General features: G+C 41.3%; 1 protein-coding gene across 9 annotated transcripts in view; it reads left to right on the forward strand.

Moving 5' to 3' along the window:
* Camk2d (calcium/calmodulin dependent protein kinase II delta) overlaps positions 1 to 18,070 on the forward strand; it is a 261,335-nt gene that overhangs the window by 238,450 nt on the left and 4,815 nt on the right. For all 9 annotated transcript variants that reach the window (XM_036189904.1, XM_036189909.1, XM_036189908.1 and 6 more), the window contains 2 exons: positions 14,236 to 14,311; positions 17,942 to 18,036. In XM_036189904.1, coding sequence (XP_036045797.1) covers positions 14,236 to 14,311; positions 17,942 to 18,036 — 171 coding nt within the window. The remainder of the gene's footprint in view (positions 1 to 14,235; positions 14,312 to 17,941; positions 18,037 to 18,070) is intronic.

The raw sequence follows: 18,070 nt of genomic DNA on the forward strand, positions 1-18,070 counted from the left end.
AAGCTGCTGTGGCTGTTGTCTGTAGAGTCAGGCAGCTGTTGTTGCAGCTGCTGCTGCTGCCACTGCACCACAGCCTGCATTAGAACTGCAGCATCAGGTCCAACTGAAGAGGAGAAACAGAGGGACCGATACAGAGAAACAGACAGATAGATAGACGGATGGTGTGTCCAGATGAGTGAACAGGAAAACAGTCAGAATGGGGTCCTCAACACTGGGGAGTGAGTGGAGATGAAGCCCTCCACAGATAGAAAGTATACTAGAATTCCTGACATGCCATATGCATCAGACCTCATTTTTCATTAGCAAACATGCTTGTCCACAGCCTGAGCCACATGAGAGACAACCTTAGAGGACATTCCCACAGGTTCTCATCAGAAATTCCTAATAAGTATGTTGTCCCAACGTTCTTTTCCGTGAGGGAGTCCAGTTAATACCTTACTCTCAGTTAATGTAAGGTGGACATGGATTTCCTGTGTGGAATCTTACTCATTTGCCAGACAATGGCATTGGTGTCTGATGAATGCTCATCCTTTTATATTTGTTTTTTTTTAATTTTTTAAATTTAAATTTTTAAATTTTTTAAATTTTTATTGCATTTATTTGCTTATTCATTCATTCATTCAGTGTGGGGGCATAGATGCCCTGGTCTCATGTAGAGGTCAGAGGACAATTTGCAAGATTCTCTTCTCCCCTTTTACCACATGGGTTCCACAGATCAGGTCAGGTCACCAAGGTGGATGACAAGGAACTTGATCAGCTGAGCCTTCTTCCCAACCCTTGTGCTCATCTTCTGAATTAAACAAATGAAAGGTAAATGATGCCCATATCCACAAATATGCATCTATCATGTATAATTTTCTGGAACTTTGACAGGCTATGAAAATGTGCATAATGCATGGAGTATGTGGGACTAAACATGCTGTTCTTGACTCTGAAACACACAATTAACAAATTTAATTTTGATTGTAGTCACATTAGTCAAACCACTAATGCCTTTATTGAGCCTATGAAATTTGGCCAAGATATGCCAATAAATATTTTTGCAAATGTTTATATGTTACTAAGGGTTGAACATGGGCATCACACATGCTAGGTAAGTGCTGCATCCCCAGCCTTCTTTTTATATTTGTTGCTTTGTTGCTGTTGTTTGGACCAGAGTCTCACTGTTTCCCAAGCTAGCTTTGAACTTGGGAACCCAGCCTGGCCTGTCTCATGCCACAGTCTCCCAAATAACTGAGATTATATGCCTGCAACACAGCCCCACTTCCAATAAGTACTCGTAAATTAATTTTCTAAGCTGAATTTAGAACAAAATGTCCCACTGCTAAATTGGTGAGGCTGTACCACTGTGGGGGTACTGTGTTAATAAAACATTTGGGTCTGATAGGGCAGTTTCATGTTTCCAAACCAAGCTTTGAAAAATATAGCAGCTAATCAAAGAAGTTGTTTTTGTCTAAAGGAGTCTTATTGTTGCTGTTTTTTTATATGCATAAAGACATAGAAAGAACTGTAGAAACTCACATGTCTGTGTAAGGGTGTGCCTGTATTGAACATCACAAACACAGATAATTTCCCTCTAAACTTAAGTCTTAGAAGTTGTGACAGGCCACTCTACATTTTTTTCAGGCTGATTGCTGCTTTATCTACTTAATCCAGCTAACTCCGATAATATCAATGTTGATGGATAAACCCAAGAACTAACCACATTGAGTCTTGTCCATTGGTCACAGTACCATGGACATATGCTACTGTCTTGTCAAGAAGGTCCACAATGTCTTCATCAGTTTACGGCTTAAAAACATATTTCTTCATCACCTCATTTGTCCTATGAACCTTTCCATTAGCTCCCCTCTAATTGTTGAGAGCAGTTACTCCAGTATTTTGCACAGGGTGTGGTGGGAAAGAGGATGGATTCTACCTCCTGTTCTACGAATCAGCCTTGCTGCTTCCTCTTCACTTGGCCTGATTTGCCCTCACAGATTCTCCTTTGTGGACTTTGGAAACTCTACACTGGATAAGGAAGGACTTCGTGTGGAATCATAAGCTACTTACTGTTCTTGTAGTTGCTAAACATAAGAATTAACTAAATGAGTGAATGGTATGACTTGGCAGGTAAAAGCAGTGTCATGCATTCCTGGAGAACTGAGTGTGACCCCCAGCACTCACAGTAAGTTGTGAAGAAAGAATTGACTCTGCTAAGTTGACCTCTCACTCCTTTGTATGTTCCATGGCATGTGCACACGTGCATCATTATCATCACCACCTTCTTCTTTATCATCATCATCATCATCATCATCATCATCATCATCAAAGAATTACCTAGAAAATATGAAATGGGATTACAAGAGACACCAACATGTGTTCTCTGGTCATAATATCACCCCACTATGTTACCTTGGCAATGTATTACAAGAGACTATGTCAAAATGGGATAAACAAATGTTAAACACTTTTAAAGGGCAAAATGGCATTCCTAAAATTGAAATAACCACTCAAAGTTAGATGTTAAGACTATGAAGGAGGAAGTGAGAAAAGCAGAAGAGTGGGGGATGTAGGATTCCACGGTACCACTCCCCATCTCTGGCACTTAAATCCTTTTCACCTCTTCTTCCAGGATCCTCCCTGATGGCAAATATAGTCATCTTGTTTAGGACTAAGCACACAGTCTCTTATGTTGAGCAGTTAGGCCGCTGTCACTTGATTGATGCCAACTGGAAGCCAAAAGTATCTCTGAGCAAGGCTTTGAGCAACCAGGTCTGTCTATACAGGGATCTGGGTCTAAACTAGAATTTGTCATCTTAAATCCAGGCAGGTGTTATGAGTCTTTAGTTTCTTTCTTCCTTCCTTCCTTCCTTCCTTCCTTCCTTCCTTCCTTCCTTCCTTCCTTCCTCTTCCTCCTCCTTCTGTGTCTTCAACTCTTAAGAGAAAGTGATACTACATCTATTTGATTCATGGAGCATCCCAATACTCTACTCACTTGATGGTACATGCAATGTTAAGCTATTTCCCAGACCTTGAAGTCAGCTCAAGGTAGCAGAGCAGTTAGCCAGTTACTTTTATGTGACTCCTCTTAATTCTTTTATGTAAGTGAATGTTTTGAATAACCACACAGTTTCTTTATACCACAAAACATATAAGTCTTTTTCTTTTCCTATGAAAATCTCTATCACTATTTTATACAACCCTTTCCTTTGTTTTTTTCCCAAGATAAGGTCTCACCATGTAGCCTTTGCTAACCTGGCATTTGCTGTGTGGAACAGGCTGGCCTTGAACTCAACTGCCTCTTCTCCCCAAGTGCTGGGATTAAAGGTGTGTACCACCAGACTTGGCTACACATCCTTTACCTTTTAAAATAATACATATTTCATTTCATTTTCAGCTTGATGATAACTTTAGGAATTTAAAAGAATCTAGGCCTGTGAGGATGTACACTAAATAATCTCAGTGCTAGTTCTTTCTGCTCCTATGTGTGCCATTTATTGATTGTTAGACCATAAAAAGCTAACAGGAATGATATGCTGCTGATATTTATTCCCTAGTTAACTAACATTTAACCTTTGAAACTACTGTGTGTATTCTAGAAAAAAATACAAGGATATTTTGAGTAATTTTTTTATTATTTTGGGGAGGCTGGATGATTGAAACACTGAGAAATTTTAAAATTTATCATCATCATCATCATTTTTAATGTATATGAGTATTTTACCTACATATATGTCTATGTACCATGTGTATGCCTGGTACCCTCAGAGGCCAGAAGAAGGTATCAGAAGCCCTGGAACTGGAGTTTACAGAAGGTTATGAGCTGCCATATAAGTACTAGGAATTAAACCTGGGTCCTCTGGAAGAGCAGTCACTATTCTTAACCACTAAGCCATCTCTCCAACCCTGAGAAGTGGGTGTATTAGAATACATGCCTTCTATAGTAGAAACTGCACAGTAACTTCTGGAAACATTCCTACATATAAATTTGGTGATTGTTAGTCTTATATTTGAATAAAATCTTATAGCTTGCTAAACCAACCAGCCCTGCTCTTTGATAGGTGTTATTTTAAGTGATAAAATAGTAGAAGTTATTCTCTCCAGTTTTAACTAACACAAAATTGCTGAAGTAAAAACAAAGTCACTAAGAAACAAGTTGTTAATTTCACAGATATGCTAAGCATAGCTGGGCTTATAGGCACCTTTTCCATAAAACTACCAACAGCATGAAAATGATCCTAATTTGTGTATTTGCCTAATGTAACTGTTCCCAAGGGTTATTTTTGTTAATGGCAGCATGGAAAAAGACAATAAAGCCATGGGTTTCCCAGATGTGTGGACCTGGCACAGTAATTAATTGCAAACCTGGCCCAGTAATTAAGTAGTCAGTCACCTTGTCAGAGTAAGTTCAAAGGCATTTAGGTGGCTCATTTAGGTTTATGATTTCAAAATATTGAATTAAGCACTGCGGGCTATAAAGAAACAGAGGTTAGTGATTTGAATAGCAAGCCGGGTGGGTGCAGGGGGCTTGAGCCACATAAAACTCAAGTTCTGGCCTAGTCTGAATTTTCTGGGTGGCTTAGCAAGTCATTCCATCTCCCTGTCCTTACAGTGTCTGGGGGCTGAGTGAATTCCCTCTGAGAAATGGGGGCTGGAGTCAGACTAAACTGTAGGATGTGTGTGGGAAAGACTGAGTAGATGTGCCTACTGTCCTAGAAGAACAAAGGCAGCCTCGGACCAGTCGGACCACTGTGCCTACTATGCAGCTTTTGATGACTGAGTAATCTTTAGACACAGCCCCAGAAAACTTTTCAACGTGTAACATCTGCAAGCATCCAGGGGTGAAAAGGCACATTGCAGGCAGTTAGATGCCTGGGTCCATTTCCTCAATAAGCTGATTAATCACAAATGTACACAAATAAAAATCTCAAACTCATATAGTTGGAATGTTTCCTTTACACTCTTTCTTTCCTGGAAATGAAGCAACATCTCTCAACATTGCCTGGAACCCCCTAGCTTTCCCAACTGTGCCTGTATGTGTTGTGTCTTCTCCAGCTCTGTCATGTATGTCCTGCAGCCTGATCTTTGGTCCTTCTACTGACTCTGACATCCAGATTACTGTCAGAGCAGCAGCTGGGCATCTTCCAGGTATCTGCCATTTATGCAATAATTTTGAATGCACACTATATTTTATATAGACTGTCTGGGTATGTGTTCAAATACACATGCATTTAAAAACGTTGGCTGGGTTCCAAGTGTTTGGAACACAAAGTGGTCACATACCCGTTGGGGAATGAAGTACACTCACAGTGAGATTAAAAAAAAGGCCAGGTGTGCAGCTCTCGGGAACAGCAGCCGTGTAGAGGTAACCTATGAGCGGGGTGTGGGAGACAGACATCCAGGCAGAACTTCACGAGAGCAGAAGAAGAAGACACAATGTCATCACAGATTAAGAAAATAGTCCCCAGGGTGGCTGAAGAATGGGTGTTAAGTAGGTCAGAAGTTGGAAAAGTAGTAAAATGCACAGGGAAGGTTGATCTTTGATGTATGAACAGTAAAGGCCCTAAAAGCCTAAAGGGAGGGGGACAGATGGTTCTACTGTAGTGAGGGGCAGAATGGGCCAATGTAGGAGAAGACCTTGGAGATGGGAACTTGTGAGAGCCTAGATCAGATCAACAGCAATGGGCCCTGACAGAAAGGACTGTCAGAAAGAGCCAGCAGTGAGGAGACCCTCGTGGTCCATTTTATGAGGGAATGAACCAAAAGGAGGCACTAAGGTTTCTGATCGGAGCAGCTCAGTAGACTGTGTCACCACTGGTCAAGGTGAAAGGTGCAGAGACAGCAGGTTCAGTCAGAAAGGCGAGTGAGTCTGAAACGCTCTACACCTAGGGATATTTAGAATATGGCAAGCTGACTGGAGAGATGGCTTGGAGATTAAGAGTATTAGCTGCTCTTCCAGAGAATCTGGGTTCAATTCCCAGCCTCCAAATGACAGCTCATAACTGTTCCAGGGGATCCAGCACCCTCACACAGATATACATGTAGGCAAAACACCAATATACACAAAATAAAAATAAATGACTTATTAGAATATGGCAAGCTATAAGAAACAGGAACATAGAAACTGGAAAGATGAGGACTCAGTGGTGGAGATTGGGCAATCCTCAGCATGTGGTTAAAACCGGGAGGAGTGAATGAAATTCACTTCATATTGCCATGAAATATGAAGGTGGAGAATGTGCCCTGGGAAATAGCGCAAGTACCAAAGCAAAGTAATGACTCATGGATCATTGTATCTGAGGACAAAGGAACAGCAGACTCTTGAAGTAAGCCAGCTGGGAGCCTTGGTAAATTGTGGCTCTATTAGTAAAAAGGAGAAACTATGGAAAAGTCAAGGGGTTTCATAATCATTCCATATGAGTCAGAAGGGAAATTCTCTTCTTTTATTGTACAAAACAGGTTGCTTTCATCCAAACTCATTTTTATTCGGTTCTTATATTGCTGATTTATTTTGGTGCTGAGGATTGAACCTGGAGCCTCCCTGCATGCTAAGTACATGCTCCATTTCTGAGCTACATCCTCAGATCCCATTTTTCATTGCTTCAAGGCTCTACCCAACACCAAATAAAGCAATGTTGTGTATTGGAAAGACAACTGGACTGGGAATTATAAGCTGGACTCCTTATTCAAATACTTATTGGACAGTCCTCTAAGCCGGGAACTATGTTAGATGTCGGCATTGCAATGGTCCATGCCTACCCTGTACAAAGAGTTGGGAAACAGACTAACTGAATGAGCCTGTAAAGACAAGGGCACTAACTGATCTTTAAAATCAAGTATAACACATGTGTGGCTTTATAATGTCTTTCAAACCTGGCTTAAAATGAAGGGCAAGGAAGGTTGTGTTTTGTTTTGTTTTTTACTCAAAATATAATTGTATCGTTTCCTTGTTTCCATTTCCTCTTTCCAACCTTTCCCATCCACACCTTGATTCCTCTCTAATTCAGTCTCTTTCCTCTTCATTACTGTTTTGGAGAGAGAGAGAGAGAGAGAGAGAGAGAGAGAGAGAGAGAGAGAGAGAGAGAGGGAGAGAGAGAGAGAAGAGAGAGAAGAGAGTTAAAAATGTGAATTCAACCTGCTCCATTCCTTTAGTATTACTTGTATGTGCATGGTTTCAGGGCTGACAACTCGGTGTAAGATAACCAGTTAGGGGACTCATCCCTAGAGATGAGTGTCTCTCTCCCTGTCATCATTTCTTAGTTGCTTTTGTTTAAAGGTAAGGCCCTAATGAGATTGTCCCTTCTGTGTTACTGTGTCTGCCGGTGCTATTTAGGTCTTTTTAGAGGAAAACTAGTTACAATCTGTTGTTTTGGTTTGTTTTTTTTAAACAACTATAGAGACACAGATGTGGGAACAGTTCACTAAGAAGACAGGACAGCACATGTGCAGGGCTGGGGTCGGAGGCGGTGTGGGCATTTTGAATTTTGCTGAGAGCATCGTGAGATTACTGCAGTCTTTGACGAGGTCTGGAGAGATGAGCAAGCTCCAGGCTGTGGAGGGTTTCGAAGTCTCATTTGCTGACGACAGTGAAAAGATGACAGAAGGGCTTCAAAGGGAACATCATCCGAAGAGATATGCCCGTGTAAACATCGGAATGTCTCATATGGAGAAAAGTGAAGATCTGATCTGTTCACAGAAACTCTGTGAGGAAGCTTGTTAGGGAACCTAGGCAGGGAAGGGCGCCTGGACTCCAATGGTGTAGGCGTGGACCAATGTGGAACATTAAAAGATAAAAGCAGCAGAATTTGATAGACTTGATAGAAGGCTAGAATGTTCCCTCTGGTTCTCAGGCTCTTTGCTGTTTATACATTTGGACAGAGATCCATGGAAAACCAATTAGGTCTGCGTACCCAGAATATGGTGGGCCTATTGCATGCCACGAGAAAGCCAATGAACAGGCAAGAACGGAATCTGTAAGGTATGCTTTTTCAGTATTTGTGACCTGAGCAGGCAGCAGATCAGTTTTGCAGTGACAGCTAGACCCGCCACGGTCTCCAACCAGCAGATTCCATAGGGAAGGAAGAGCTGAGAAACAAGGAAGTGACTCACAGCCAGTTTGTTCCTCTGGTCAGGTGACTGGCCTTGTTTCCGAGATTCCCAGCAAGGGAGCATCGATCTCATGTCTCTTGCATGGTCCGTCTTGTGCTTTCCCTCACCAGTGGCTCTGTATACTTGGGCTTGCCCTCTCTCCTGGTACCTTCATTCTGTCCAAGGCACCATCTGGGTGGAGGGTAAATCAGACTGAAACAATCCATTAGCAGTGTGTAGGTGCTAAGGTATTTATTCTGTACAAATACAGGTTTCTTTCCACAATATGAAGTACAGATGTGGGGTCATAATCCATCCTGCCTGTCTCCTCTCATTGGTGGTGGTGGAACTTGACAAGCTTAGTTTAGGTGGTTGAATTTGAAGTGCATGAAATATTCAAGTGAGGCTTTTACAATAGGCTTTATGGTACCAAAGGAAAGAACTGTGAAAGAGATCATATCATTGGAAGTGTGCCTGTGATGACGACAGAGGTCCTACACTAGACCCTAACAGACAGAGCTCAAAAGAATGAAGTCTCTCACTCAGGACAGCCTTTCAACCGCCGGGGGTGGGTACAAGATCTTTAGGGGAGCATTAGGAGAGACATTGCATTGTACCAGAGACAACATGTGGGGAGAAAAGGCCTTCCCTTAAAAAACAAAAAAACAAAAAACAAACAAACAAACAAACAAAAAAAAACTACCTAGAAGCTTAAGAGTAGAGGAATAGGAGAGATGGCCCCCAGGTACAGCACAACTGAGCTCCTGAAAAGAGACATAGACACTTCAGTTTCCCCTCAGAAAACCAAGAGAACAAAAGAACTCCTTACCCCTGTAGGTTTTCCCTGGGGTGGGGTAGAGGAAGTTCCACCCCACCTGATTATAGTGATATTTTATTTGTATTGAAATGTGATTTTATTTGTATGTCAATAAAGTTGCCTTGAGGTCAGAGCAAGCCAGAGCAGAAGCTGAGCTGTAGTGGGGCACGCCTTTAATCCCAGCACTTGGGAGGCAGAGCTAGGCGGATCTCTGTGTGTTCAAGGACACAGCCAGCATGGCAGACACACGCCTTTAATCTCAATACCAACCATAGAAGACCTGGAGGTCTGTACAAACAGGCAGTGACAAGGAGGTCATGTGGCTGGGTTTACAACCAATGAGAAAACAGAACAGAAAGTCTTTAAATAGACAGGACGCACAGAAGTAGGTCTCTGGTGGAGAGGAAGAACAGCAGAAGCAGTGAAGGGTAATGTTTTCCACTCTTGCTCTGACCTCGTGGTTTTCAACTCTGCAATCGGTTCTGTGTTTCATATTTAACAAGCCGGTTACATCTACACCTGATTTCATCTGGCCTAGTCTGAATGCTAAGAGGCACAGACAGGAAGGTGTGTGCTGGTAGGACCATAGACTTACCCTCTAGTTGCAAAGGGGTGGGCCTGGCCTGTCTTCCTCTGCTGGATCTGTGTGCTCTAGCCTTCACGGTCAGGGCTATCAGGATTTTTTAGGGGCCATCTGCATGGACCGGGGCCTGGCCTGATTTCTCACAGGATCCTGTACCGGCCTCAGCACATCAGCATCAGTACCTTCAGGCTGTAGGTTCTTTATCAAACAATAATGAAATTTTCTCTGCTGTAGTTCTTGCACAGAAGGAACCCTGAAGTAACCTGATGCTTACCAACTTTTTTCTTTTTCTTTTCAATAGTCTCTTTGTCCTCACCAGAAAAGAAAGTAACTTTGAAATGTTCAGTCTACTCCTTGTATCAACTTTCTTCAGCCTAAGGGTGGAAGATTATTTGATCTTTAGATCAGTAAAAATGTCAAAGAAACTGTGAGTTTAGGTAGGGTAACATGCCCAACTTGTTGATATGCCTGCATGGGAAGAGCACTAAGGATGTGGACCATCTGGCTTGCTTTCCTCTCTACTCTTTTCCTAAGCTGGAAACCCTCAAAACCTACTTTAGGTCCTGCTGACTGACAGTCTGATCTCTGAGATTAAATTGGTGGCATCTTACAGGCAGGGAAAGCCATAATGCACTCTCCTCCTCCTCTTTGGTGACATTCCTCACCTTGCCTCTGGGACCACCACTTCTTAAGGAAAAAGGGAGAGCAAAGAGCAGACCCTTGTCGTAGAAAACAGCTAGCCAGGGACCTTGCCTCGCTGCTGTTGGGGGAGAGCTAGCTGGCACCTACTCCACCCTCACATCCTAGGTCAGATGTTGAGCTTGTGGCAACAGCTCCAACTTCTAACCTCAGAGCACTGTACACAAGTGATTCATTTCCCAGCCTTCTGTTTTCCTTCCAAGAGTCAGCTGTCAAATGCCAGGCCCAACTGTGACTCACTCACATGCCTTTGCCTGGAGGAAAGGAACACTTCAGAGATTCCTGAGTCCCAGGCCCCTCCTAAGCCAAGGCTCATGCTGCCTCCAGAGTGATACAGCACAGAAGCATTCTGCTTTGAGCCCTTTCCCTGTGTTGCTCAGCCAGGCCGGCTCGAATACCATTGTTTCTGAGAATGAGAACTAAGATGGAAGACAGTTTGTTTGGCTCCGATAATACAGAAGCAAACTTAAGCCACTGTTAGCAAAACTCCAGAAAGCTTGGGAGTGTTTGGGCAACAGTGGTTCTGAGTGAAAGATGCCCACTCACTGTTGCTGCTCCCCACTCCATTGTGTGCTTGTGAGAGGATGTGGGGTTTTCAGGACCTCGGGAACTGTTCCAGAAGTTTGCACACTCTGTGAACTGCCCAGCTTACTGAAGGCACACAATCAGTACTTGACATGGACCTTTATTTTCTCCTTTGTTAGTTTTAAAGGATCAGCGTTGGTTTCGAATTATAGTTTTCCAGCCAGCCATATAACTTACGGGAAAGATTGTTAGTTTTAAATGAGGGTCCTGTGTGAGGAGGGAGCTTTGGCAGCCACATCCTTACCCCCTTTCATTCTGAGCAGCTCTTCATGGATGCCCCTCCTGCTCCAGAACCAGGTTAGCCGTCATGGGCCTCTGCCAGCTTCGCACTGCCAAGGCCACAGACAGATGAATCACTTGTTGCCTAACTAAACGGAATGTGTCACTGGCAACATCCCTGCTACAGAATTCTCGGCTGTTACCACTCCACCAATGTCCTGAGGACGGCTATGTTATCCATGTGGATCAGCCGACTGAAAAGAAAAAGCAAATATTACCAGTGTGCAAAGGAGGAGGAATGCCCAGGTTCTGCTCTTATGTACAAGAGAGATGTTGCAAGCTACTGCGAAGCAGCTAACAGTGATGCTTTTATATTGTAAACATTTACATTGTTAGTAGCCATTATAGGGGCAAATCTAATAATCATTTTAACATACCTGACTACTGTATTTGTTATGAGATAGTATCATACAGTCTTAATAAAGTCAAATTAGTTTTATAAATTTATTCTTTAATAAGAAACAATTTCACCTAGTCAACTTGGATTTTGAAATTGAATGCACACTTAAAGTTTGTGTTAAAACATAAAGATCATATTCATTAAAAAATGGTTCCTGTAATCAATAAATAATTAAAAGAAACGGTTAGCATCTTCATGATGAATGATAATGTCACAATACCTCACACAGAAAAACTGAAAATAACTTTGTGATACCGCCATGCTGATTTCCAGATTGGCTGTACAAGGTTGCACTCCCACCAGCAGTGAAGGAGTGTTCCCCTCTTTCCACATCCTCTCCAGCATAAGCTGTCATCTGTGTTTTTGATCTTAGCCATTCTGACAGGTGTAAGGTGGTATCTCAGAGCTGTTTTGATTTGCATTTCCCTGATGGCTAAGGATGTCGAACATTTCCTTAAATGTCTTTCAGCCATTTGAGATTCTTCTGTCCAGAATTCTCTGTTTAGCTCTGTGACCCATTTTATAATTGGATTATTTGATATTTTGCTGTTTAATTTCTTGAGTTCTTTATATGTTTTAGAGATCAGTCCTTTATCAGATGTGGGGTAGGTAAGATCTTCTCCCACTTCTGGGTAAACTGAGAGAGGGGAAGGCATAGGAGAGGATGGGAGGTGGGAACATTGGGGAGAGATGGGGACGGAGAGCAATGAAAGAGGTATCTTGATAGAGTGTACCATTAAGAGGATGGGGAGAAAGCTGTAGCTAGAGAAAACCCGAGGAATTCACAAGGCTGTCCCCAGCTAAGACTCACAGCAACCATGGAGGGGGTGCTTGAACTAGCCTTCCCCTGCACTCAGATGGGTGTCTACCCTAATTGACGTCATAGAACCTACTGTTAGAAGACTGATGGAAGCAGATGCAGAGACCCACAGCCAAACACTTGGCCAAGACCCTGGAGTTAAGTTAAAGAGAAGGAGAAAGGGTTATAATAGCAAAGGTCAGAATCATGATGGGAAAAACCACAGAAATAGCTGACCCAAGCTAATGGGAGCTCATGGACTATGGACTGACAGCTGGGGAGCCTGCATGGGACCACACTAGGCCCTCTGAATGTGGGTGAAGGTTGAAGTTGCATGGCTTGATGTTTGTGGGGCCCCTGGGGATGAGACCAGGACCTACCCCAGGTACATGAACTGGCTTTTTCGACCCCATTTCCTATGGTGTGATACCTTACTCAGCCTTGAAGCAGGGGGGAGGGGCTAGGTCCATCCCCAACATGGTATGACAGCCTGTGCTGACTACCTAAGGGAGGTCTTACCCTCTATGAGGAAGGGATAGGGGTAGGTGGGGGGAGCAGGAGGAGGGAGGAGGAACAGGGGTTGGTATGTAAAAGGAAACAAAAATAATTAATAAAAAATTATATAAAAAAGAAAGAAAATAACTTTGTGGCCCCAGTCTGATTCTGGTGATTTGCCGTGATCCTAAAACAGAATCTAGTCAACTTAATATTTTTAACATAATTCATATATAAACATAATAAATATTAACATTTAAATATTTCATGAGTGAAAAAAAGCAACATTCTGAAATTAAGAAAATGATATCAGTAGTTTTGATCAAATTCACAAATATATTTGACAGCTATTCTATTGAAGAAAAGTTTCTTAGGCAACACAAAGAAATAGCATGGCCTTTGCTCACAAGGTACTTTCTATTCACATAGAAGGGCACAGCTGGCACAGTGAACAGAGCTTAATAACAACCAAACCAGCCATGGGCTCTAACCTAAGGAGATGTCAGGGATACTGAGGGGGACAGCTCAGGAACTAGGGGGATTCAGGAAGAAGGTAGGCACACTTGAAGCAGGTGAAATTGGAAAGGAATTTGCTGAAAGGGTGATGTCCAAGCCAGACCAAACATTAATAATTTTACCAATCCCAGGTAGGAAAAGACACTAATGATGTTTGATGTTTGTCGGCTTTGACAGTTTTGCCAGGGGCTTCCATCTGCTTATTGCCCACATTTGCAGTGTTCATATGTCTCTGTCTCAATTTAGAGAGTTTACTAATGGCCATTTACTTAAATACAATGTCCTGTCACAGTGCTGATGCCCCTCTCCTAGAAGGGCCAGGCAGTTTGACCTGAAGGGTAAAAAATCAGTAGTTACCTAATATTGGATGTCTTGAAACAACACACCAGTCTTCACTCTTAAGCTGGATGTTTGTTCTTTGGTATTTTTATAACCTAACTTTTTTGGTGACACATTTGTTAATAGAGTCAAGGTGATAATGTTAGCAAAGGTGAATTCAACCTTCCAGGTACCTGTTGTTAGTGATCAAATGCAATCTTGCAATGCCTCCTAGACAACTGAGATCTATGATCTGAGAGCCCTGTTAAAATGCAGATTCTGAGCCAGGCAGTGGTGGTGCATGCCTTTAATTCCAGCGCTTGGGAGGCAGAGCCAGGCAGATCTCTGTGATTTCTAAGCCAACCTGGTTTACAGAGCAAGATCCAGGACAGGCACCAAAACTACACAGAGAAACCCTGTCTCGAAAAACAAACAAAAAATATGCAGATTCTAATTCTTGTGGTCTGGGGTGTGACCTGGATATCTGTGTTTCTAAGTGCTGCTAGGAGACAGAGGTGTTGCCGACCTCCCATTTTGAGCTAACAACTGTGCAGAAGGAACAGCCATCTCTCTCTGGGAATGATGCCTTCATTGAGCAAAGTATCTGTATTGTTGACCAATACCTTGTGTAGCCTTTGTCCTTGGTTCTCATCCAACTCTATCTTTGCTTTTAGCTCGAAAGCAGGAGATCATCAAAGTCACTGAGCAGCTGATTGAAGCTATCAACAATGGGGACTTTGAAGCTTACACGTGAGTAGAAACAGCCACATCTGCTTTGCTTCCTCCCTCAGGGCGAGTGCATTTTCTCTGCCATTGTTATTTCTCAGGGTGTCTGAAGTCCTGCATGTTTATTTAACCCCTGCTTTAACATGTTGACAACAGCTTTATGTCATATAAATGACAATGGGCACTCAAGAAATTTCAGAGAGATGACTCAGCTCCTGATCAGCTGGGAATGGCTTTGTGAATGATATTTCTTTGTAATCACCCACAGTTCTCAGTGAAAGTAGGGCATCAGAAAAATCCATGCAGGCAAGGATCTAAAAAGAAAGAAAGCAGAGAAGTGGGTTAAGAAATGTGTTCCTCTGTAGTTCTGCCAGGGATTGCAACAGAAGAGGATAATAGATGATGTCAAGCATTCCTCCCCCTTGTCTATCAATGAAGTTCAATATCATCCGCATCTGTTGAGTACGTTTTTATATTTAGGGGAGTTTAGACTCAGAAGAGGATTTTATGCTTAAATAGTTACAGGCTTCTGGATTTTATTTTATGTAAAGCAAATCTTTTGCTTGAAAAAATGAAATATTTTATTTAAATAAGACATAAAAGGGTGATTGTGAAGCTATTTGGGATGTAAATCCATGTTTTTTCCTTACTACATAATTCCACGTGTGAAAGTATTAAGTGCAAAAACAAATCAATAAATAATTAAAAAGAAAGAAAGACAGAAGGAAAGAAAAAGATTGATTCTAATCTCCAGTTAGAAAAATATTTCTAGATTTAAAAGCAGGAAAAATGACCATAAATAAGAAGCTAAACTAATTTCCCAACTGATAAAATTGGTATACACCACTAATTTTAAAAGCCAAAATCAAAACTAACAGAGCATCAGCTTAGAAAAGTGTTTACAAAATGTGTCAAAAGTTAGTTTTTATGCTGAGTGGATCATATTGGAAAGAAACAAAATTGGAAAAGGATCTGAACTGAACATTAGTAGACAAAAACATGAGTAATAAAATGAATAAGGCATGTTCATGCCCTTTCCTAAGTGATTGCACAAGTAAAGCCTGTGATAAACTGAAGCCCTCAAAAACCATGAGCCCAAATAAATCTCCACCTCCCTCCTTAAATTGTGGCAAAAGTAAGTAATAGAGGGATGTTCATGATCCAAACATACACATAACAGGCCATGTAAAACATGGAAGAGAGTCACTAAATGTAGAGACTAAGCTAATATCTTGTAGGTGCACACATACATCCTTGTACAGGTATGAATGTATGCATACAAATGTAAGCATATACCTGAACGTATGTGTAGGCATCAGCTCTTCACTATCACCTAAAAATGTACACTTGATCAAAGAAACACTAAGGGTTGGAGCTTGTATCCCTATTGTCACAGACAACAGTGCTTTTTTAAACTGCAACTGATAATAACTCCATGCTGTAGAAATTACTCTTTTTTATTCTTTTTACCATTATAACCCTGTTAGATCTCTGTGAGTTTCTGAAGAATAGGAAGACTCTTAAAAAGCTCCTTTTGTGATAGGAAGACAAAAGTAGTGTCTTGTTTTTGTTTCACTGACAGAGTGTAATTGTAGCCAGTAGATATGAGGTATTTCCTGTTTCCACACAATTTTAGGTAGGATATTTAAATAACTCAGTGTTTTGAGAGCATATTACCTCATCTTTGCCTAGAGAGACCTGTCATTTGGACTAGGTTTGTACTTCCAGGCCCCAGGATAATCCAATATTACTTCCTTCTAAAGCTTTTGAAGTTGAGGCTCTGGCAGCTGGCCTGGAACTTTGCTCACAGCAGCACCCCAAACAGTATGTCTAGAATACTGTCAGTCTTCATTAATTGACAGCCTGTGGCAAGAGAATGGACGGTAGCTATATGGGCATACAAATGATAGCTCTAGATGATAGATAGGTGGGTAGATAGAGGATAGATAGATGACAAAGATAGATAGATAGATAGATAGATAGATAGATAGATAGATAGATAGACAGACAGATGATAATGACAGAGACTAGAAAGGAAAAGAGAATAACACTTTCAAATATATTGTTTCTTTGCAACATGGGTTAAAAAGCTTCATTATAATATGTTATATTATATCATATCATATCATATCATATCATATCATATCATATCATATCATATTATATTATATTATATTATATTATATTATATACCTCAGATCCAATGTGAGGTAGTATGAAGTTTGGGTTCACAAACTGACAACTAAACCATATTTTATAGAGGAAATAATAGCACCTAGCAGAATAAATTTCTGTTGCCATAGGAACACTATTCTTCCCACTTCACTCCTTAGGAAGAAATTATATATATTTGACTTGAGCTTAAAAATACATGCCCGGCAGGCAGTCTGAGGCAAAGTTCCATTCCCCTCTGCCACTGCCTTCATCACAAAGGCTAATCGCTGTGATTTAAGATCTGTAAGTGCTCTTCCCAGACCACCAGCTCTGCATTCCTTTGTGTTTGGTTTAGGTTTTTGGAAGTGGGGACTCATGTTGCCCAGGCTGGCTTGGGACTCCTGCTGAATAACACATGTGCACCACCATGCCTGGTTTGCCAGCACCGTGTTCCATGAACTGTACTATGCTTGGAAGAACCATAGGGAGTCAGGCTTGCAAATTTGTTTTCCTGATGAACAGTTAAGAAAGTTTCTCTCCAGTATTAAACATGTCCATTTGGAATTAAATGAGTTCCCACCCACTGCATTTCTCCTTTGAGGCAAATTAATAAACAGCCCAAAGTCCTTTGATTTATACTCAGAGTCCTTGAAGTCTTCCTCCAACCCAGGACCTTCCACATACCTGCAAAACTCTCATTCATTCTTAAAAGCTCAGCTCCAATTTTCTTCCCTTCTTATATCATTTCTGCCCATTATAACCTGCCTTTGAAGCATTTCGCATTAACTTCTATTTTAGTATCAATGAGTTATAGTTGCTTCCTATTATAGTTCATGTTTAATAGTTCTTGATGAATAAATTTCTCCAAAGAAATCCCATTGATTTCTTGTGAATACTTTAGAGTTGCATGACCCTTTGCTGAATTCTGCTTCTAGGATTAAAAAGGAAACTATTATGCCCACTTGAAGCACCTATTAATTTTCTTTTGAAAGTAAAATAAGGTTTGAACACATGCTTAGTGTAATCTTATGGACATTATCAGGAAATTCAGATTAAATCCTCCCCTCAAGTCAGTTACAATAGAGATGTTTGCGGAGGATGGAGAAAGTGGCTCCCTTAAAAATCATTCTAAAAATTATTTCCCAAGCCAAAGATGGTTTGAAAGGATTTAGAGTATGTCTTCGACTTTGAGAAAACTTCAAACATTAGAAAAGTAAGTCAAAAGTTAGAAAACTAAAGAACTAACTTGGGGAGTTAAAAAGCGAGAGATGACTGTGCTTGGACAGCTTAACTCGGTTTTGTGCCTCTGTAAGTTCTCTACAAAATGACATTTTGGAGTCTGCCTTTTGATGACCTTGTTAAGGTCCATGGTAGAAATGTCCTGTTTGAGGTGGTTTTTAGAATCCCTTTCCCTCGATGATGACCGTAAACAAGAATGCTTAACATGAAATAACAGAACCGTCAGCACATTTACTCATGAATTCTTTTTTCTTGCTGCAGAAAAATCTGTGATCCAGGCCTCACTGCCTTTGAGCCTGAAGCTTTGGGCAACTTGGTGGAAGGGATGGACTTTCACAGATTCTACTTTGAAAATGGTAACTATTCTATGTTCCTTACCACCTTCTCCTT

The sequence above is a fragment of the Onychomys torridus genome, chromosome 6 (assembly GCF_903995425.1).
Source record: "Onychomys torridus chromosome 6, mOncTor1.1, whole genome shotgun sequence".
Lineage (NCBI taxonomy): Eukaryota > Metazoa > Chordata > Mammalia > Rodentia > Cricetidae > Onychomys > Onychomys torridus.